Source organism: Balaenoptera physalus (assembly GCF_965194825.1).
Source record: "Balaenoptera physalus genome assembly, chromosome: 2".
NCBI lineage: Eukaryota > Metazoa > Chordata > Mammalia > Artiodactyla > Balaenopteridae > Balaenoptera > Balaenoptera physalus.
The window spans coordinates 118,750,885-118,773,346 of NC_138883.1; the positions used below are offsets into that span (position 1 = coordinate 118,750,885).

At 44.8% G+C, this 22,462-nt stretch overlaps 2 protein-coding genes across 5 annotated transcripts; both read right to left on the reverse strand.

Moving 5' to 3' along the window:
• Positions 1-296: 296 nt before the first annotated feature.
• Positions 297-11,332, reverse strand: COX5A (cytochrome c oxidase subunit 5A). 4 transcript variants are annotated; one of them, XM_082449295.1, is made up of 6 exons: positions 11,131-11,332; positions 9,677-9,817; positions 6,774-6,890; positions 4,883-5,004; positions 2,782-2,904; positions 297-462 (listed from the first exon to the last, which is right to left on the reverse strand). In XM_082449295.1, the coding sequence occupies exons 1-5, from the start codon at positions 11,234-11,236 to the stop codon at positions 2,791-2,793; spliced, it is 600 nt and encodes a 199-aa protein (XP_082305421.1). In that variant the 5' UTR covers positions 11,237-11,332; the 3' UTR covers positions 297-462; positions 2,782-2,790. The 4 variants fall into 4 exon arrangements, with proteins under 4 accessions (XP_082305421.1, XP_082305422.1, XP_082305424.1 ...); XM_082449296.1 differs by lacking the exon at positions 11,131-11,332 and adding an exon at positions 10,740-11,085; XM_082449298.1 differs by lacking the exon at positions 9,677-9,817 and having other exon boundaries at positions 11,131-11,327.
• Positions 11,333-20,713: 9,381 nt separating this feature from the next.
• Positions 20,714-22,247, reverse strand: RPP25 (ribonuclease P/MRP subunit p25). Its single transcript, XM_082449294.1, has one exon. It carries the CDS (start codon positions 22,025-22,027, stop codon positions 21,386-21,388), a length of 642 nt encoding a protein of 213 aa, XP_082305420.1. The 5' UTR covers positions 22,028-22,247; the 3' UTR covers positions 20,714-21,385.
• Positions 22,248-22,462: the final 215 nt, after the last annotated feature.

Consider the following 22,462-nt stretch of genomic DNA (forward strand, 5'->3'; position numbering starts at 1 on the left):
TTCACCCATTTTTGGGAAGGTACACAATTTGATCTATCCCCAAGGACCATGGTACTAAGTCCATGGTACTTGCTGGCCTGTCAACAAGAAAATTCTACATGAATGACTTCTAATTTTTAGCTAATTTACCAGCCAGTGCACCCAAATATGTTTATGTAGCTGACTTTCATGTTGGGTGGTTTCCAGAGAATTGAAGCAGTTCTCTCAGCATATAACGCGGCAACCAGTGAAACCAACGACCCTATAATAGTTCTTTTTTTTTGCTTTTCAATGCAAACACATGAAACAATACCTAATTTCAGTTCAAACTCATTTCCCTTTTATTAAAGTCCAAGTTACATTACATGGTTTGGTACTCAACAAAGGAAAACTTGTTCAAATAAGGTAATATGTTTTCATCAGTATTTCCAGGTGATTGTTTACAATCAAGTAGCATTATCAATAAATCCTTAGGAAGCCCATCTGTAAGAGAAAACATGAAAAATTAGCTAGGGAAATAAAGAAAAGGTAGAAATCTTACTAAAAATAACCTTTAGAGCAACAGCCCAAGAAAATCACTGCTTCTGTGTAGTCTCTTCTGCTCTTACTTAATCCTGCCTGCAATCAACACACCAGGTACTAACTGCCTAGTTTTTTGTTGTCATACACCCGGTAATTATTGGGGTAGTCTTTTCCAATCAGAAAAGTGTTGGGGAGTTGCCCTCTTAAAAAAATTTTAAGTAAAAGAATACAGTGTTACTGCAGCTACAAAATATCCTACATAACAAAGATCTTCTGGACTCCTTGGAATAATACTTGATAAATGAAAGCCCTTCCACGTTTTACAAAGATGTGCTCTCTGGCTTCAGGGAGGAGGAGGAGGTGGTAGTGGTATAGGGGTAGACAAAGATAAAATTAAGACTCCTGCTCCAAAGCAAGCTGTGAAAAGAGACCTCAAAATTGGATTACAAAACCTCAGGCATTTTCTGCTCATTCTGTCAGCAGGAAGACTGAATGTAGGGATTCTTTTTGACTTCTAAGATTTTTTTTTAACTTAATTTAATTATTTATTGGCTGCATTGGGTCTGTTTTTTTTTGTTTTTGTTTTTTTTAGATTCCATATATATGTGTTAGCATATGGTATTTGTTTTTCTCTTTCTGATTTACTTCACTCTGTATGACAGCTCTAGGTCCATCCACCTCACTACAAATAACTCAATTTCGTTTCTTTTTATCACTAATACTCCATTGTATATAGGTGCCACATCTTCTTCATCCATTTGCGTTGGGTCTTTGTTGCTGTGCATGGGCTTTCTCTAGCTGCAGCGAGCAGGGGCCACTCTTCATTATGGTGCAGACTTCTCTCTGCGGTGGCTTCCCTTGTTGCAGAGCATGGGCTCTAGGTGCGCGGGCTTCAGTAGTTGTGGCTCGCGGGCTCTAGAGCGCAGGCTCAGTAGTTGTGGTGCACGGGCTTAGTTGCTCCACGGCATGTGGGATCTTCCCGAACCAGGGCTCGAACCCATGTCCCCTGCATTGGCAGGTGGATTCTTAACCACTGCGCCACCAGGGAAGCCCTGATTTTTAAACAAGTGCTTATTAGGTGTGAAATTAGATGTTCACTAATGGTATCCTAACCTGGCTCTTTATCTTGTGAGGAGTCTGATACTAGCTCTTTAAATAATTTGGGGTCCACTTTTATTGAAACTTTTATAAGATAGTTTAGTTCCATCTTTTAAAAATAAACTTCTTACTCTTAGGAAGCAAATCCTCTACTTAAACCTCATCATTTACCTCTGTGAAATAAGAGTATGGCCTTAGTAAATGCCTCAGTACTGCAGTGCAAGGGATGTGTGGCATAGTAAAAGCAATGGACTCTGGAGCCAGACTGCCTGGGTTTAAATGTGGGCTCCTCTACTAGTTGTATGACCTTGGACAATGTGCCTCAGTTTCCCCATCAGTAAAATAGTAAAATGGGAATAATTATAATAACAGTAAGTACCTCACAGGACTGTTTGAGGATTAAATGAGTTAATACTTATAAAGCTCATAAAACAGTACCTGACACATAGTAAGAGTTATATACACTATGTGTGTTTGTTAAATAAAATAAATATATGACTTTTTACTTATATATTTTCTGTTTTACAAAGGATTTTCTGCATACTGCTCACTACCCAGGCAATCCTGTGGCTCGTTTTATTACCTAATCTGTCATACAGGACAAGGTATCAAATAAGCTTTTATTATCAATGAATATTACTTAACTATCATATTCCAACTTGGGCACACAACAGAAGCATCAAATCAATAAAACCCTGCTATTAAAAATAAACAGATGTATAAAAGCATGCATGATGAACACCTTGTATGTAGTAGATTACCTTTAGTTGGGGGAGGTTAAAGGGCTGGAATTAGGGAAGAGGTACAGAGGGCTTCAACTCTATGTGAAACCTGTCATTTCTTGGGGGAGGGGGGAAACTAAAGCACACATGGCAAAAATAATAATATCTCAAAATCTGGGTGTGGTTACACTTATTCCCTATGCTATTCTTTATGCTTGAAATATTTTATATAGATTTTAAAATAAGGCTTTTACTTGCCTTTACGCCAGTAAAAGAATAATTATGACAACTAGAAACAACAATTCTAGCTCCTTAAATTAATCATCATAGGTACTCTCTCAATCTCTAAGCTCATAGCCTCTAACAAGGCCACAAAAAGGTCTTACTCTGAGAATACTGAAATGCCACTCACTCACCCCTCCCTGGATTCTTTCCTGCCTTTTTCAGGTATGTAGCTTACCCATGGGGTTTACACTTTGTCAAGGCCCAGTTCCTCTGGAGTGGAGATTCCCAGTTCATTTAAAGTTGGTCTAAGTTCCTGGATGACATAGGGGTAGATTTCCTTATGAGGTCCTGCTTTGTCCTGATGGCAAAGAAAATAGTCACATTTAGCTCTCAAAAGCTGTCTCTATTAACAAAATGAACTTGAAAATGCTTTTAATCACATAAGCAGAGGCTAGTAGCAGAGAATACAAGTCACCTACTTTTAAGTTAACATATTTGTTCAAAAAAGAGCAACTTGGGACTTCCCTGGTGGTGCAGTGGTTAAGAATCTGCCTGCTAATGCAGGGGACATGGGTTTGAGCCCTGGTCCAGGACGATTCCACATGCCGTGGAGCAACTAAGCCCGTGCGCCACAACAACTGAGGCTGCGCCCTAGAGCCCGCGAGCCACAACTAATGAGCCTGAGTGTCACAACTACTGAAGCCCACGCGCCTAGAGCCTGTGCTCCGTAACGACAGAAGCCACTGCAATGAGAAGCCCACGCGCCTCGACAAAGAGTAGCCCCCACTTGCCGCAACTAGAGAAAGCCTGCGCGCAGCAACGAAGACCTGACGCAGCCAAAAATAAAAAACAAAACAAAACAAGACAGCAACTTATATAGGCACTATTCAAGGTAGGTTTTTAAGACACCTGGAGACTAACTAAGACAACTGGACTAAACCCAAGGGAAAAAACATTTTAAAGCCTTGAGTTACTGGAAAAGAAGGTGGTGATGACAGAATTTTGTGAAGGCAATTAAACATGCCTAGCAGGCAACAGTAATAATTAAATTATCACAGAAAAAAGTTTTTTGATTTGCCTCAATTTGAGACCCTAACTGAATTAACTACTGGTGCTGAATGGATTGATAGCCTACAGAACCCTTAATCATCTTACCCATTTTAGATAAAGTAATATCATACTTACCCTCTTACAGACCTTGAATTTCTTTCTTATAGAACACAATGTCTTTTCACGGAGAGCCACACTTAGAGAATACTTATTTCCAAGGCAAGAGAGTTTTGATGAATACTCGCCATAACATACAATCACACCCATATTGTCATAATATTTGTTCCTCAGGGACAAATATTAAAAAAGTCAAATGGACTAAGACAGTGCCAAAATATTACTCTTCTGTCTTTAACAAATTCTAGGTCTCCTTAGCTGTATTTGCTAAATAAAATTCTTATTTAAAATTCCATGCACTAATTTGTTCATTACAGAAAAATTAGAAACTATAATCAAATAAGTGCGAGGAGAATAAGTATATATCCTCTTACATTTTGATCATTCTCTCTATACTTTTTAATAAAATGGGGTCATACACCGCAAAAATTATTTCATAATTTCCTTCAGTTAATATACTATGAATATCTTTAATGTTAAGCACATTTCTACAACATTAATAATAACCTCTTCTGGGAAGTCCCACCTTAAGAAACCACTAGCAACATTTAATTTCATATCACAAACAGCACAAAGATAAAGTGTACATTCTTAATTATTCCTTAAGGTAAATTCTCAAATGGGATTGCTGAACAAATGGGTATCAAGCATAATTTTTTTTTTAAATTGGTACTTTTAAAAAAAAATTTATTTATTTTTATTTATTTATGACTGTGTTGGGTCTTCGTTTCTGTGCGAGGGCTTTCTCTAGTTGTGGCAAGCGGGGACCACTCTTCATCGCGGTGCGCGGGCCTCTCACTATCGCGGCCTCTCTTGTTGCAGAGCACAGGCTCCAGACGCGCAGGCTCAGTAATTGTGGCTCACGGGCCCAGCTGCTCCGCGGCATGTGGGATCTTCCCAGACCAGGGCTCGAACCCGTGTCCCCTGCATTGGCAGGCAGATTCTCAACCACTGCGCCACCAGGGAAGCCCCAAGCATAATTTTTAAGTCTCTGAATAAATTCTACCAAACCACCCTCCAAAAAGACTGTAATTGCAATGTATATTCCCTCTAGCTATATAAGAACTAATTTTAGGTATTTTAACAAATTCAAAAACACAGAATATGCTAATACCTAATCAATAGTCCACCTATTTCCAAAACAACTTTAGCATTGTTATTTTACTGACCTTAACAACCTCTAGGATGCGAACTGCACTAGCAAAATCATTTAAGCGTCTGCATGCCCGCAAAGCAGCATCAATGATTTTGGGTTCTGGAACCAGGTCATAGCCAACAAGGGTGTTCATCCCTGTCAAATTAAAAAGAGGGGTCATATCAACCTGGAATATCCTCACATTAAACTATGATTTAGTTATTTGTATTTTTATTGAACCATAGACATGTGATCTTGTCTGTTTGAGCCTCTATTCTCTTATCTCTAAAATGAGATAATTGGGAATTTCCTGGCTAGGGAGGACTGGTTAGGACTCAGCGGGTCCACTGCCAGGGTCCTGGGTTCGATCCCTGGTCGGGGAACTAAGATCCTGTAAGCTGCATGGCGCAGCCAAAAATAAAATATTCTAGATAATGAGATCATAGTGGATCTTCCACAGTGAGTTAGTGAAAAGAACTATGCAGTAGCATACAGACGGAAGGAAAAAAACCTCAAGAGTTTTCTTAAATGCAAACCCTATTTTCAAAAGTAGCTGGTTTCTTTTCAAAGAGGGCCATTTTCAACTTATATCTTTAACTCTTAGTACAATGTATGTACTTTGATTGCTTTAAAATAGATCTGATTGGAAAATAATCTAAAAACCACCAGAGAAATGCTTAAGAAGAGGTAATGAAGCCCAAATGAGGACATTAAGGAGATACAGACAGCCATTAGCACACAGTCACAAACATTCAACCAGAAAATGACTGGGCATGATTACTTTTGGCTTGGCACAAAATGATACATCATAAAATTTAAGATTCTCTTAATGGGAATGCAAAACTGCTGTTCTTTTCATTACTTCTACTTAAGATTATCCAATAAGAATTTCCCCAGCTGCAGTAAAATGGTGTCATTACATTCCTGCAGAGAAGTATGAAGCACTTAGGTTTCTTGCTTTTATTTATTTTAAAATATTTAAAGAAAGGACACCAGTGACTGCAATGCTAGAATATAGTCATAGAGAATGAACTCTTGGTCTGAGATAAACTTCTTACACTTAAAATTAGTTATCTACCAGTCTACTAGCCTGGTTATTATTAACCCTACTTACTTATGTTAAATGTGTACTTACAAATTTAGGATAAACAAGTTCTAGCTTATTCAGATCGGACACTTATTCAGGGCAAGACAAATCATAACTGAGAATAAAAATAACAAAAATCCCAAACTATTACCAAGAGGGGAAGAGAACCAAATGACTACTTGCGTAAATTATCTAAAAATTACACAACTGTTATATCTTGCTCACCCTGGCCTATCATTATAGCAGTGATGATTTTGTCCCCCAGGAGACATTTTTAGTTGTCACAACTGGGGGTGTGTGAGGGTGTTGGCATCTAGCGTGTAGAAACCAAGGATGCTGTTAAATATCCTACAATGCAAAGGACAGCCCTTGCAACAAAGAACTGTCTGGCCCAAAATGTCAACTGTGCCTCCTTTAAAACCCTGCTCTACAGGAAATACTTACTCTGGAAACTATAAACTTTCCTAATTGCAAGATGCATGACAATACTCAGTTTGCATGATACATGTTTTCAAAATACAGTTGACCCTTGAACAACATGGGTTTGAACTGTACAGGCCCACTTACACGTGGATTTTTTTCAATAAATACTACAGTGCTACATGATCCAAAGTTGGTTGAATCCGTAGATGGAGAACCTTGGACACAGAACTGCAGATAAAGAGGACCAACTGTAAAGTTATATGTGGATTTTCTATGTGGGGGTGTGTGTCGGTGTCCCTAACCCCCCAAATTTTTCAAGGATTAACTGTAGTTACTTTCAACAAAGTAGTGGAAGACTACACAGCGGTTCATAACTCTATACTAAAACAGACACATATGCCTATGTTCCAATTACCTTTACGCAATTCCCAAGCATCAATATCTGGCTTATTGAAGTATGTCACCCAGCGAGCATCAAACTCCTCATCTGTCTCATGTGACCCATGGGAGTAGCAGCGAATTGACTGGATAGCTATAGGGGAGAGAGAGCAAAAACTTCAATGTATAGAAGTAGTACTTGACATATCTTGCCAATACATAAAGTTTTTTGTTTTTTTCTTTTTTTGGTGTCTTAAAATACACATAACATAAAATTTACCATCTTAATCATTTCTAAATGTACAGTTCAGTGGTATTAAATACACTCAGTGCATGAAGTTTTGAATCAGCTATGTATGTCATGGAAGGAAAATTATTCAGCAGCTCAAATGAAACAAATCTTATGTACTGATTTGAAAAAAATCTTAAAAATTAAGCACAGAAAAGCAAGTAGAACAAAAAGTACTATGTATGTACGTTTATGCTTTTATCCCACTAATGTGTAATGCTGGCATGTAATTGTTAAGAGCGGTTATCTTTGGAAGGAAAAACTTTATTTCTTTATACACTTATTTTTATGATAAGCAATTATTAATTCTTAATTTAAAATAATGTCCATTCTTGGGAATTCCCTGGCGGTCCAGTGCTTAGGACTCTGCGCTTTCACTGTCGACGGCTGGGGTTCAATCCCTGGTCGGGGAACGAAGATCCCACAAGCCACTCAGTGTGGCCAAAAATAAAATAAAACAATGTCCATTCTAGTTCTTAACCAAATTTATAAGATACACTTTCTTGATAAATTTTTAAAAAAACTTATGCTCTCCATTAAATTATATCCCAAAATAAATTATACATCCTGACAAAGCAATGGTAATTTAAAAATTGTTTTATCAAACTACAGCCCCCTCCTTGAAAATTCTAATTAAAAAAGTGACTTACACCTAATGGAAAAAAGTTTTACTAGATTTCTAAGAAGTGAGATTTATTAATATAACACTATCAAGAAAATAGGAAACAGTATTCTGCTCTCAATCAATATACCCTTTCTAGTACCATATGAAAAGCCTTCCCATTTTTAGTTTCTGCCTATCAAATGGACAGTGAATTGGGAGTTAAGAAATCTGAATTCTATCTAAACAGCCTCTGAATGGAGCAGGAGGTGGGAGAAGGCATTTTTACCTTTGGGTTTTAGGAGGCAGCGGAGCCTAGTGGTCAGATGCTTCTAGGCTCTTCACTCTCCCACTGTCTGGCCCTGGTAAAATTAACTCAAGTTTTATATTCCTTATGTATAAAATGAGGATACCACTACCTTAGCAGAGTATGATGATTAAAAATGAAAGCAAGGTAACACTTTGCCCAGGGTTTAGTACCTTGTACGTAGGTACTCAATGAATGGTAGCTTTAAATTAATTCTTATCTAGAAATGTCTTAATTGATCTTCTGTTTATGGAAATCCTAACTTACAGAAATAAAACATTCTTCAAATTGCATTTCTTGTTATATGAATTAGACAAGCTTGGTATAATTTCTAGTTATTTTTAAAGGCTTAACATACCCAAAATAACACTTTAGCCCACTGTTACCAAAAATTTGTAAACTACTGTTTTTAAAAACTAAAGTTATCCCTAGCAGAATACTTAAAGTGCAAGTATATAATCGAAGTATAAACTGTTTACCAGGTCCTTATCAAGTTAAATACACACCTACCATACCCAGTAATTCCACTTCTTAGTATTTACCCAAGAAAAATGAAGTATATAATTCTCTCCAACCACCCAGAAAAGCATTTCATGATAACAAATTTCTTTTGCTCACTGCTGGGCATGGGCATGGATTTCACTGGATGACTGTGGCTTTGTTTTGTTTTCTAACTATGAAAAAGATGGCTAGCAACTACAAATCCTAGACAGGGAGATTAATGGATCACCTTCGACAATTTGTTCACTTTCCTTCTGAGAGTCCCAAATTACAAACTGGTTGTATTCAAAAACAAAAAACAAAAACCCTGTATGAGACAAGTATTTATAATACCAAGCAAGCACTGGGAACACACATAGCTTCCAGGTTGGGAAAAACATACTCTCCCACATGGTTTAAATTATATTCCTAATTCCAGTAATGGGTAGAGCAGGATCTATTCTTGTAGTTATTATGGACATGCTTAACATTTTGATTTTTAGGTAAACTATATAGGCATCTTTTCCCTCCCCCACACCACCCCTAGTTAAGTACAGCATTTCCGCCTAATTTTGAGGCTTGTATGGTAAATTATTTTGGAAAACAATTACTCAGTGCTTTTATATAAACTAAAGATTCCAGACTAGGAAAAGGGAAGCAGCTGTAAAAAACTGGGACATTTCTAGGGCTACAATCTAAAAATCTATTTCTAACACTGCTTTCTGGCATTCAGTTAAGCAATCTTTTTTTAAAAAAAGGCTAACAATATATTTAGAAAAATTACGAGGCACATTAATCCCCTTCAATAACTAATCAGCTCAGACAAGGCTCAGAGAATGGACATTTTGGTGGTGGTGATTCTAGGAGTAATGGAAAGAAGTGAACAATGTAGAGGGTACATGAACAAGCTCAAAGGCAGGGTTACAGAGGTGTAAGGCTTAAAGAGCAGTCATGAACCTTGGGATCCTAAGGCTGGAAATCTATAAATGTGGGAGTGGTGCAGAAAAGGTTGGAAGGTAATAAAAAGTGCTACTTAAATGGAGCCCTGCACCAAGAAAGGAAAAGCAGAAACTCCTCCCACCTTTTCACAGCTATCAGGGTAAGGACAGGTGCCAGGATTGTGTAACTTTTAACGGTTCACTAGAGAATCTAACCATTATTCAAAACATTTAATTATCTAATTCAGCAGTTATTGGAAAACAATTCTGTTACAAGTTGGAGACTTCTCCTGGGACCAAATATGGAATTTGGGTTGCTACTTACCTACAGCAAACTTGAGGCCCCTCAGGTAACCCCTCCAGAGCTCTTTCACTTGACCTTGGATAGCCTCATCCAAGAATCTTAGTCCTTTCTGACTTTTAATTGCATAAAACCTCTTCATCTCATATTGATAACAAACCTCACCTATAATATGCAAAAATGAAATGCACTATAAAAAAGCAAATATGTATTAAGCATTTGTGCCAGGAAAGGTACTAAGAGTTACATTATCTCAGTTAAACCTCACAACTACTAAATATTATCCCAATTTTACAGATGAGGCAACTGAGTCTTAAGGTTTAGTTAATAAGTCCATGGTCACACAGCTAGAAAGTAGCTGACACAAATGTAACCAAGACTGCCTCCTTGTGGCAAATATTTAGGTTTATAGGACAACACCTAAAATAAAGCTTTTTATGAATTATACTAAAGAGGGTGACTAGAGTGCCTAGAAGATAAATCACTATGTCCAAACTTACTAACAGTTTGAGTTCACGTGTTTAAATACGCATGCTTAGGGGCCAAATTTCATAATGTCGCATATACTACCACCATGGACCAAAATCAAAGTGCAGTTACAATAATTAAAAGTTCCGTGCTGGACACAAAGTTTCCCGGAACACATATAAGGGGAAGGCAAAATAAGAGACAGCAATCAGCAGACCATCTCATACTCCAACAATCAGGCTTCTAACCGGAAGCCAAAAATAATGCTTCCCCATGTTTGTAGAAGCCAGTATTCCTGGGTCTGTGGTACCCAATTTTCGAAAGAGTAATATTCTTATCATAAGACCTATCAACAGTCAGGCTTTCTTCCAGACCTCAGGAAACTACCACACACGTCGATCTATCGTGAAAATGGAAGAATTAGAACGTGGCACAGCAGTCTCTAAAAATAGAATGGTCTGAGAAAGTGACAAAACGCTAACCGAGAAATGTCGGATGAAACGACTGTACTGCGTTCCACACGGAAGTATAACGCATTCTCGGAAGAAGCTGGGGGCGGCGGTGCCGGGGTCCCCGGAGGGACCATCCCCCCCCGCCCCTACCCTGAGCTCAATGTCACCTTCGCCGAAGCGCTGCAGGCCGGCGGTGGCCACTCCCAGTCATGTGGCCGCGGGGTCAGCGCCGGGGCAAGGTCACGGCCCGGGGACCGAAGGGGTTCGGTGGGCGCTGGAGGTGCGCTGCGCCCCCTCCGTTGCGCCCACAGCAGGTCCACACTTGACCCGTCCGCGGTGCCCGCACCAGGAAGTCACGCCGAGGGAGGCCCCGGGGGCGCGCCCTCGAGTCCTCCACAACTCGAGGCGGCGGAGAGAACGGCCAGCGGTCACCAGGTTCGGCCGCCGGCCCGCAGGGCAGGAGCTAGGCCTCTGGGCGAGCCTGCCCTCGCGTGGCGGCGGGGGCCCAGGTCACCGCAAGGACACGCGGGCGCGGACAGTGGCAGGCGGGGGCCTTACCGGCGGCGGGGCCGGGGGCCGGAGTGGGGTGCAGGAGGCCTCGAGGGCTGGTCCGGGCGACTGCGGCTGCTGCTACCGAGCAGCGGCGGACAGCGGCGCCTAGCATGACGGTGATGGCGGCGCGCAGGATAAGGCTGAGGAGAAGCCGGGTGTGAGCTCAAGACCGCTCGCGAGCTCGTGGGGGCCGGACTCACGCACCGACGCACGGCGGGCGGAGCGTGAGGGCCCGCCCACTGCGGGAGGGGGCACCACGCGGCCTCGGGCGGGCTACGGCGGCGCGCTCAGGACAATTTATTTCGGCGCCGCTCTCCGCCGGCTCGCCGGTCCTGTGGACTGCAGCGGCGATCGTGGAGCGAGGATGGAAGGAAGAAGGCGAAGAGCCGTCAGTGGACCGTAGCGTGGTTCAAGTCTGGCTCGGGAGGCGACTCTAGCACCTCAACATGGGAACAATAACAATAACAACGACAAATTATTATAAAAATACCTTCTTTGCTTTACCCCCCTGTTTGAGCCTAAAATAAGAGAACGAGTGGGACAGAACGACTGCTTACCTATAAGGGACCCTATTAGTAACTATTCTTATACCACAAACCCGCAAGCATTCAAAAAATGAGTCCAACCACTTGACGTTACAGAGAAGGAAACGGGCTCAGAAATTAGATTCCTTGCCGGCAATCGAGGCTCTTTTCACCTAATCCCCAGTTCCAGGACTCACCTGGATATTTCTGGTGAAAGCCCCTTCCCCATTCCCTACAGGAGGCGGTTGATTAAGTTCCAAGACTCTTAAACGTCTAATCTGGCTTCACTAACTGCATTCTGACCTTGAGCTCTTGGGCAGTGAGACCACATTCCCCAGGCCTGAATTATCTCGGTGCCACAAGGAGTTAATGAGACAAGTCTCATCTTCTCTTGTTATCCCTCATTCTCTATCGCTGGATCTGAGGAAAGAAAAGATGGACATTCAGTCTCCACTTGCTGACTCTAGGCCCTGTCTCCAGGGTGTCAGTATTGGCCCTTCTCTGTTTCCTACCTAGCAGTGCTTTAGGGGGTATGAACCTGGCTGGGAAAATTATAAAAAAGCTTTTTTTCAAAGCACCTGTCCTCAACTTCTCCCACCAACCTAACGAAAGGACACCTGGGGAAGGTTTCACCTCTTTGATTTAAATTAATATTCATCAAATCTCCAAGAGCTGGAAGCTCAGGATGAGATCAGGGCTCCCATAATTAAGAAATCACTGGGAAAATAATCTAGAAAGAAGTGGGTATATGTATATGTGTTACTGATTCACTTTGCTGTGCAGCAGAAGCTAACACAACACTGTAAATCAACTGTACTCCAATAAGGATTAAAAAAACAAAAAACTATAAAAACTTGAAAAAGAAAGAAAGAAAGCACTGGGCTGGGAGTTCCATAGCAGTCCAGTGGTTAGGACTCGGCGCTTTCACTGCCATGGCCTGGGTTCAGTCCCTGGTGGGGGAACTAAGATCCCTGAAGCCTTGCGCAGCCAAAAAAACAAAACAAAACAAAAAACCCACTGGGGTATATGGCAACTGAATCCCAACTGGTCTTTGCTGTCAGTCTCTCCACTTGGCCTACAGGACCTTAGATTGGCTACAGGAGTGTTGCGTGTTTTTGTTGTTGTTGTTTTCAGAAACAATTATGACCATAATTTATTATGTGCCACTGCATGCTACAAACTATTTATTATCCCATCTAAGCCTTATAACATTGTTGTGAGATAAGTATTTATCCCTATTTTATGGATGAAGAAATAGACTCAAAGGACATTGCCCAAGAATCACACAGCTGATAAATAGTAGTGCTTAGATTTGAGGCCAGTTTTGTCTGACTCCAGAAATTTTCTTTCCCCACCACCCATAAAGGTAGGCTTTGCTGGCTTCCCAGCAAATTCTGAATCCCCTGCTACTTTGAGGGCATTTCTAAGCTCTCATCACCTGTTTTAGGTTTTTTTTTATTGCTGCATACCAATTTACCACAAACTAAGCAGCTTAAAACAATATCCATTTATTATTTCCCAGTTTCTGTAGGTCAGTTATGCCTTCATAGCATAACTGGTTTTCTACTCAGGGTCTTCTGACAAGACTGAAATCAAGATGTCAGCCAGGACTGTAGTCTCATCTGGAGCTCAGAGTCCTCTTCCAAGCTTGTTTAGGTTGTTGGCAGAATTCACTTCCTTACAGTGGTAGGACTGAGTCCCCATTTTTTTCTTGCTGTCAGCCAAGGATCACTCTCAGCTCCTAGAGTCCACCCTCAGGGCCTTACCACATGGACCCTTCATAGGCCCTCTCACAATACCACCACTTATTTCTTCAAACCAGCAGGAGAGTATCTCTGACACTTCACCCTCCTTTAAAGACCTCATCTGATTAGGTCAGGCACATCCAGCCTAATCTCTCTTTTGATTAATTCAAAGTAAATGGATTAGTAGCCTAATCTTGGGAATGGTATCCCAACAAATTCACAAATTCAGCCCGGTTTATACAAGGCATGTACACCAGGGGGCATGAATCCTGGAGGCCATCTTTGAATTCAGTCTACCACATCACTTATGGAGGGGGGCCCTGTTGGTTCCCATGTTTGCCTCCAGTTGTGCCTCCAGCCCCCAGACCATTCTGTCTACTCCCTCCAGCTCTTGCTCAAGGACATCAGTGTCTTTTGTCTCTTTCTATGATCTTCTGCCCTGAAATCCTTTGCCATCCCTCTGGATCAGCAGCAGCTGGACTTCTGATGCCTCAGGGGTGTCATTGCCACCAGCTGATCAGCCTATCAACTTCCTGCTGCAGCCAAGAGCCTGGAAGAGTTGAGATGAGGCATTTCCTCTGATGTGTGCAGAGGGGAGGGATTACTGAGGACCTTGTGAGGACAAAGACACTGTTCTATCATGTGAATTTCCAGTAAAGGAAAGTTCACATTCAAGAAAATCTCTTATCTTCTCTGGTGGTAATTAAGCATGCCTTGGGAAAAAAATGAATCCTGCCATTTCAAGGCTGGACGTGGCCTTGAGGCAGTTAGTCTGACTGATCCTATATTGCTTCCATTTCCTCAGGTCCCAACTTGTGCACTTCCAATGATGGTGATCTCACTACTAAACTGCTTTGAAAATGGAGATGAACAAGAGAGAGCACCTGAGAGAATGACATTCTTGCTGCTGTTAAATTATAGCTCTGCCACAGGGCCTTAGGCAAGTTGTTCCAATTTCCTGAACCACAGTTAATTCATTTGTATAATAAGAATAATGAGGGACTTCTCTGGTAGCGCAGTGGTTAAGAATCCACCTGCCAATGCAGGGGACACGGGTTCGAGCCCTGGTCTGGGAAGATCCCACACGCCGCAGAGCAACTAAGCCCGTGAGCCACAACTACTGAAGCCTGTGCACCTAGAGCCCGTGAGCTACAACTACTGAAGCCTGTGCGCCTAGAGCCCGTGCTTTCTCTAGTTGCGGCAAGCAGGGGCTACTCTTAGTTGCAGTGAGCGGGCTTCTCATTGCGGTGACTTCTCTCGTTGTGGAGCACGGGCTCTAGGCGCGCGGGCTTCAGTAGTTGCGGCACGCGGACTCCGTAGTTGTGGCTCGTGGGCTCTAGAGCGCAGGCTCAGTAGTTGTGGCACACGGGCTTAGTTGCTCTGCGGCATGTGGGATCTTCCCGGACCAGGGCTCGAACCCGTGTCCCCTGCTTTGACAGGCGGATTCTTAACCGCTGTGTCACCAGGGAAGTCCCAATAAATTTATAAATTTATTAAAAAAAAAAGAATAACGATGGAACCTACCTAATAGGTTATTGGGAAGATTATATAAGATAATGCATGTAAAATACTATGTCCTGGCTGGACATAGCTCAATAAATGGAGCTCAGTAAATGGTGAGTGTTGTATTCTTCTGTTGTAAATTATAGAAAGTTCTTTTCCCAGGGCATGGCAGGTTGTGAGACTAGGGACAAGGCATGGAGGTGGGGGGGGATAAACACACCGTATAGATTACCTGGGAATCAGGGAGAAAGGGTGGCAGGAGCCTTCAAAGGTGATCCTGTGGGGGGCCACCATCCAGTATGGATAGGAGAGCTCTAATGGTACTTTTTCATAATTAATTAATTAATACTTAAGTAATTTCCTAAATTATTTCTTTTATGATCAGAACATCATTAAAGGATATAATTTTTGATTGAGATATAACTCACAAACCATAGAATTCATCCTTTTAAAGTGTATAATTCAGTTTTTTTTTTGTATACTCACTATGTTGTATAAGCATTATCTAATTCCAGGACATTTGCATCACCCCAAAGAGAAACTCCATACCCGATGGCAGTCACTCCCCATTCCCCCTACCCCACCAGCCCTAGGCAACCACTAATCTTTCTGTCTCTATGGATTTGCCTATACTGTACATTTCATATAAATATGAATGTTATTTTGTGTCTGGTTTCTTTCACTTAGCATAATGTTTTCAGGGTTCCTCCATGTTGTAATCAGTACTTCATTCCTTTTTACGGCAGAATTATACTCCATCATATGGATATTCCACATTTTGTTTACCCATTCATCAGTTTATGGACATTTGAGCTATTTCCACTTTTTGGCTATTATGAATAAGGCTGCTGTGAACATTTGTGGACATGTTTTTGTGTGGACACGTTCCATTATTTTGGATATATATCTAGGAGTATTATATGGGTTATAAGGTAAGTCTATGTTTAACTTTTTGAGGAACTGCCAAGCTGTCCCAAAGCAGCCTACATCATTTTACATTCCTGCCAGCAATGTATGCAGGTTCCATGTTTTCCACATCCTTATAATTTTTTTTTTTTAAACAAAGAAAGCTGAGTTTTTGTAGCTGTCTGAACTAAGCCCCACACCCACAGTTTCCAATCAGGAAACAGGGCCCAGGGCAGGGGTACTTTGTGTTCTGAGTTCATTAGCTGCTCTCCTAAAGGTTTCTTCCTGTGTCCCCCAGCTCCTTGAGCCAAGAGACTCTCTTTTCCAGCACCAGCTGTAGGGGGCAGCTCTCAACAGTTCTTGAACAGTTGAGTTTCTCTCCATGGCTGAATGGGAAGGGAAAGAGAAGGGGATTTAGCTTTGGGTCTCTTACCAGTGTGAGTGCCCCTCCTTCTCTCTCTCTCTCTCTCTCTCTCTCTCTCTCTCTCTCTCTCTCTCTCTCTCTCTCTCCATATATATATATATATATATATATATATATATATATATATATATATATTATCTCAGGGGACTAGTCAACCTTGATTAATCATCAAAATCACCTGAGGATCTAATTGAACTGCCCATTTCCAGGTCCTTCCTGGGATATTCTGATCCCGTTGCTTTGGAGTTCAACGCCGGCAATCTGTATTTTTTAAAAATTGAGGTATAATTAACATATAACATGCAATCTATATTTTTAACAAGTGCCCTAGGTGATTCTGATGATGAATGATTGGGAAGCCTGGTATTGTCCCCATAGCAATCTGCCCCATTTTGTAGATGAGAAAGCTGAGGCTCAGAGACGAATTAACTTGCTCCAGATCAGAGTCAGCCTCATTTCCTGCAAAGCCTATGATCTGTTCAGTATTACACCAGGCTTCATATTTGCTAGCAGAAACCTGCAGAGACCCTCTCTCCATGCAAGACTGGACCTTGACAAACACCTCATATTCCTTTTCCCTATTCCCACTGAAGGTGGTGGGAATACCTATTGTATTAGTTTCTTAGGGCTGCTTTAGCAAAGTACCACAGGCTGGGTGACTTAAAACAACAGAAAGTTATTCTCGCATAGTTCTGGAAGCTAGATGTCCAAAATCAAGATGTCTGCAGGACCATGCTCTCTCTGACGGCTCTAGGGAAGACTCCATTCTGTACCTTTTTCTTAGCTTCTGTCGTTCGCTGGCGATCTTTGGCATTCCTTGTCTTGCAGCTGCATAAACTCCCATCTCTGCCTCCATCTTCACATGCCGTTCTTCCCTCTGTGTGTCTGTCTCTGTTTCTTCTCCTCTTCTTATAAGGATATATTGGATTAAGGACTCATCCTACTTCAGAATGACCTCATCTTACATATTAATTACATCTGCAAAGACCCTATTTCCAAATAAGGTCACATTTACAGGTATCAGGGGTTAAGGCTTCAAAATACCTTTTGGAGGGACACAGTTCAACTCACAATATCTATAATAGTCAGCAGGTGTCAGAATCCTCAAGTTGGATATCACCATGGTGACCCTTAGCCTCTTCAAAGAGAAAGTAGAACCCAAGAGCCCAGACGGTGGGGATAGGGGATAAGCAGTGGTGGGGAAAAGGGGAACATCTGGTCACTGTCTATGGGGCTGGACAGTTAAGGACTTTGATGTGGCATCAGAACAGTTCAGAAATCTGGTTCAGCCAGTCTTTATTCACTCAGTCAACAGCTCTCTGTGGGCTTCCTGTGTTCCAAGATCTGGGTAGGGAGCAAGGCAGGCAGGATCCATTCAATCATGCCTTATGGTTTACTGGGGTGACTGACAACCAGAGGTTCACAATAATGAGGGCACAATTACAAACTAAGATCTGTGCTCTGACAAGAAGAAACCTGGTGTCACCAAGCTAGAGCTTCCTGTGACTATATTTCCTCCTTCCCTTTCTTCAATTACCCTTCTCTCTGGGAGACCTGTAGGTGTTTCAACATCTCAGTGAAATAGAGGGGACTAGAGAGTCCCTAGTGGCCAGTATGGGCATAGCAATGATCCAAACTGCAGAACTATGGAGTGGGGGCTGGAACATGAAGGGAGCTGGTGGGAGAGATGGGCGTGGCAGGGTGGGAGTGTCTGATCCAGGTCTTCCCCCAACTGTACAGTGAACATGCCCTGGCACATTCATGGCCAGTGGACAAGAGCTTCTAAAGCTTTTACCAATTTGAAGCTGTGGAACCCCTACCTCACTCCCCTTCCCCACCAAAATCCATCTATTGTTTGATGCCAGGAAGGCAGGCTAAGTTCTGGCCAAGCTAGGGTTAATGCCACAAGGAGAAACCCTTCTCTATCCTGGCTGTAATGGCAGTGAAATCCTACCTAGCCTGGGTAGCTCTCAAATCTGTCCCCATCTCTGTCCCCACTCCCACTGTCCCATCTCCTACCTCCTTGCAGTATACGGAATGCAGTCAGGCCCCTTCCAATCCACCTCCCACCTACACAGGTGCCAGAGGGATCCTTCTCAAACATCAATCAGACCAGGGCACTCCCTGGCTTCCACTCCCCCCCTCCCCTTTATGCAGGGAGGCTCCTTGTGACCTAGCTCCCACCTGGTATTCCAGTCCCACCTGCCTCTCGCCATGCTTCCTTCAGACACTGTGGCTGCCTCAACCAGACAAGCATCACCTCTCTGTGTTCTGCCTGGAATTCCCTGTCCAGTCCTGTCCAGCTGGCTAATTCCTTCTGATCATTGGGGAACCTGCTCCATCAGCACCTCTGAGTGAATTAAATGCCTCTTCTCAGATCTCCCTTCTCCCACTATCACTGCATTGTGCTGTAACTTTCTTTTTTCTCTCTCCTAGACTAGGACATCGTTGCGGTAGAAACAATGTCTGATTATTCTGATTCTTCCACCCCAGTCCCACCCTGTGCCTAGACTGGGACTTGGCATAATAATGAAGTCCCTCGAGGTCCAGCTGGTGGTCCAGTGCCCATCTGACCACACGCTCTGGCCTTGGATGATACACATTTATGTTCCCAAATGGATTTTGATTATGTGACGGGACAGTTTTATGGGTGAGTCTTCACTGCCACCCCTAGCCTGGAAGTGCCCCAAGGCAGGGCCCAGGAAGCTCTTGGTTAGAGGCCACTATTGGAAAGATGAGGTCTCACAGTTGTGGTGGTGGTAGTGGGGTTTCCCACTCCCTCCCATTCTGCCACTAGTCAGTTCTCAAAGTGAGCGTCTCTGAGATGCTCCCCTTGCCACTCCTTGCCTTACTCCAGCACTTCTCAGGTTCCCACCTTAGCCTTGGGCGTGGGGATGTATAGGGATATCTGTCACCTTCCTTTGGAGCCTGCTCCTGGGTCAGCAGGGCCAGAGGGTCCAGTAAAGCAGGGGTGGGGAGCTCACAGGTGCTGGGTTCCATTGGCACCCATGAGCACCTATCAAAATCCTGGGAACTGAAGCTGCTGGGGTAGAGTAGAGGTGCACAAAAGAAAGCCAGTTTCATAACCTGCTTTCTAGCATGGGGGCAGAAACAGCCCACATGTGAACAGGTTAACGCTCTAAAGGTTGGGAAACAACATGAAGGGGACTTACCCGACCCAAGGTATCAAGAGAAAGTCTCTGCTTGCATAGTCCTGGTGACCCGCCAATCAGGACTTCAGACACTAGTGGTCTTGAAAGTTGGCCCTTTTCCAGAACCAAGACCAGTCTCTCTTAAGATCCTACCGTGCAGGACCTCTTCCAAGTTTTATCATGTACTTTAGATGCAGATGCCCAGTGCCAGCTCAGGGCACCTTAGTTGTCAGGATAGTTTACGTTCTCTCCACACTTCTTGGGCCACCCCTGAGAGTCAGACAAGCACACCCAAAGCCCTTGGCCCTCCCTAGGGACTTATCAAGAACAAGAAATTGAGGAGGGCAACCAGTGTCAGAGTCTGTATGGCAGGGCTCTCTAATCCAAAGCTGAAGCCGAGATAGGGGGGTGGGAGTGGACTCCCCGAAGAGCCCCTTCTGTCAACTGCAGAAACCTACCTTTTGTTACCAGCAGGATTCATTTCAGGTTTCTGCCTACCAAGTGACTTACATACTTCCCCATCTCCTCCTTTGCAAGGATGCTGTTAAGTTGCAAGGGGGCAGGGTCTGCTTCTGAGATCCCGGGGCTATGTGCCCCCCGCCGCCGCCGCCGCCCTACCTGCGAGAGTGCTTCCAGTACACAGCACTCTCTCCACCCTCCCACCTGACTTGGAGTTGGGCAGAAAGGCTTATAAGGCCATTATCTCTCAACAGACAGCTGTGCAGAGCTGGAGGCAGCAGCTTATCAGGGAGCCTGCAGTGATTCACAACCCAAGTCCCAGCTTCTCTGTTGAATAGTAATTTCCAGCAGTGGATTTGCGCTCCGTCTCTCCTCCCCCTCTCCCAAGGGTGTGCCGTCCTTTCTCAGAGAAAGAAAGCAGTGAAGGGTAGATCCTATCCATGGGGATGGGGGGGCTCTGTGCCAGCCTTCTGGATAAGGCTGTCTATTGGCAGGAGGCTGCAGGTTTAGGGACCCCAGTTGGATCTGCCACCCTTGGCAGTGACAGGAGAGTTCATCGATGCTCATCTTCCTTCCTCTTCCAGAAAAGCAATGTGCTGCTCCCTTTCCCTTAGTGGTAATGTGTAAGGTGAAAATGGTCCCCTTCTGGCCACAAGCCCTGAAGCTAGAGACAGCCAGGGAGGGCTGAGAAAGAGGGAGAAGCCGGGGACTGGGTAATGTGCCCCCTGCACCATTTTGAAGCTGTCCAGTTTCTGTGCCTGACCCCTAAGACTCCAAAGGCTAAGGATCCAGGCTGGAGGCGACTGAGACACAAGGGGGCAGACCAGAGCAGTCTCTGCACAGGCAAGTGGTTAGGAAAAAACCCAGGGACAGAGCCATTTTTGTGTTTGTTTTATTGGAAGCAAGACTCCAGCTGTGGGGCTCAGGGGAGGAGGCATGGGAAGTTCTGTCCTGGGTCTCTCCCTCTGGGCCAGCATGGGGAAAGCGGGATGTTAAAAGAGCTAGAGCCTATGGAGACGCCCCTGCCAGCATGATCTCAGGATGCTCCTTAAAAGCAGGGGAAGGGAAACTAGAAAGGAAACTGTGTCCTAGGTAAGGGGCACAACAGGGCACCCCCGCAACTCATAATCCACTGCCCTCAGGCAGTGGTTTCCAACCCCTTGCCCTCTGCTGACAGTGGTGGGGTGATTCCAAGAGCTTTCCTCAGCTTCCACCCTCCAGGCCCACTTCAAGAATCCTAGGTGCCTTTAAGCCTTGGGGGTCCTGAGCAAGGCTCAAGAGTCCCACTGCCCACCATTCCCTCCCTGAGGAAGGTCCCCGTATGGTTCAGAAAAGCTGAAGGTGGAGTTCTGTGTCGTCAGTCCACATAGGTGAAGGAGCAACCCCACCACGAAGCTTCCCTGGGGTCCCCTTCTTGTCGCCTTGGGGTCCATGCTGCCAGGTCGTGGGTTCCAGAGTACCAAAGCATGAAAGGCTGGAGGTACATCTCAAGGTGGAAGCTCTGGGGGTAAGATCCAGCCCGCCTAGGTGGCCCAGAGGCCGGAGCTCTCAGGCGGTCTGGTCCTCTTCAGCAGCACCTGGCTCAGGTTGTGATCGCTTCGCAGAGCCTTCTCCAGCTGCGGGTTCCCCTAGACTCCTCTTGGACGTCGGTGCAGCTGGCTGGGACGAGGGGCCAGGATGGGGGTTCGGGGGCTGGTAGCCAGGTTGGCGCGGATCCAGTGAATCCTTGGAAAGTAGGATGGCGAGGCTGGGCACGTTCTTAAGTACACTGAGACTGGCGGCTGGCTCGCCAGGCTTCTGACCCGGCGTGGGCTCCGGAGGGAGGCTCTGCCACACTTCGCGCACGCTCCGGTAGCGCAGCCGCGTGACCTGATGCAGACCCGCCAGGCGGCGCTTGAGGATCTCGGCGCACGTGACGGTCTTGGTAGTGGCCCGACCGCAGCCGCTGAAGACGATGGCGCGCGTGGCTGGCTGCGCCATGCTGGCGGTGGCGAAGGCCAGCAGGTTCCGGATCTTACTGCCCTCCTTGACCCGCATGTGCACGGCGCCCGGCGCCAGGTCTGCGAAGGGGCCCGAGCCCGGGCCGCCTCCCTCGTCCCCGCTCCCCACCGGCGCCTCCTCTGAGCGCACCTTACGGAAGTTCTCCATGCGCCGTCGTTGCCGGGACCGCGGGGACGCAGGCTTCGCCATTGGGCCGCCTCAGCCCCGGGGCTGCATGGCGGCAGGTCGCGTCTGGCAAGGGCCGGCCGGGGTAAGGGTGAGGGAGCTGCGTGGACGCTGGTGGGCGGGCTAGGACGGTGCGATCCTCGTCTTCCACTTGTCTCCACTGGGCGCTGCTCTACTCCGCGCTCTCCGCGCCCTGGGCTCCGCGCCTTTGGCTGAGGCCCCGCCTGAGAGCCTAGGAGCCCCGCCCTTACCGCCAGGCCCCGCCCCTAACTCAGCCCGCCCCGCTGGAGCCCCAGCCTCACCAGCCTCTCGGATCCAGTCCGGTGCTTAGCTACCCGGGCGTGAGAGCTGCGCGCACCGTGGGGCGACGTGGCAGTGCTAGGAGGTGACCTGTCAGGTGAAGTTTCCCTGTAATCGCCATCAGCCCTCCCAGAGCCAACCCTGATAAACGGGCAACCT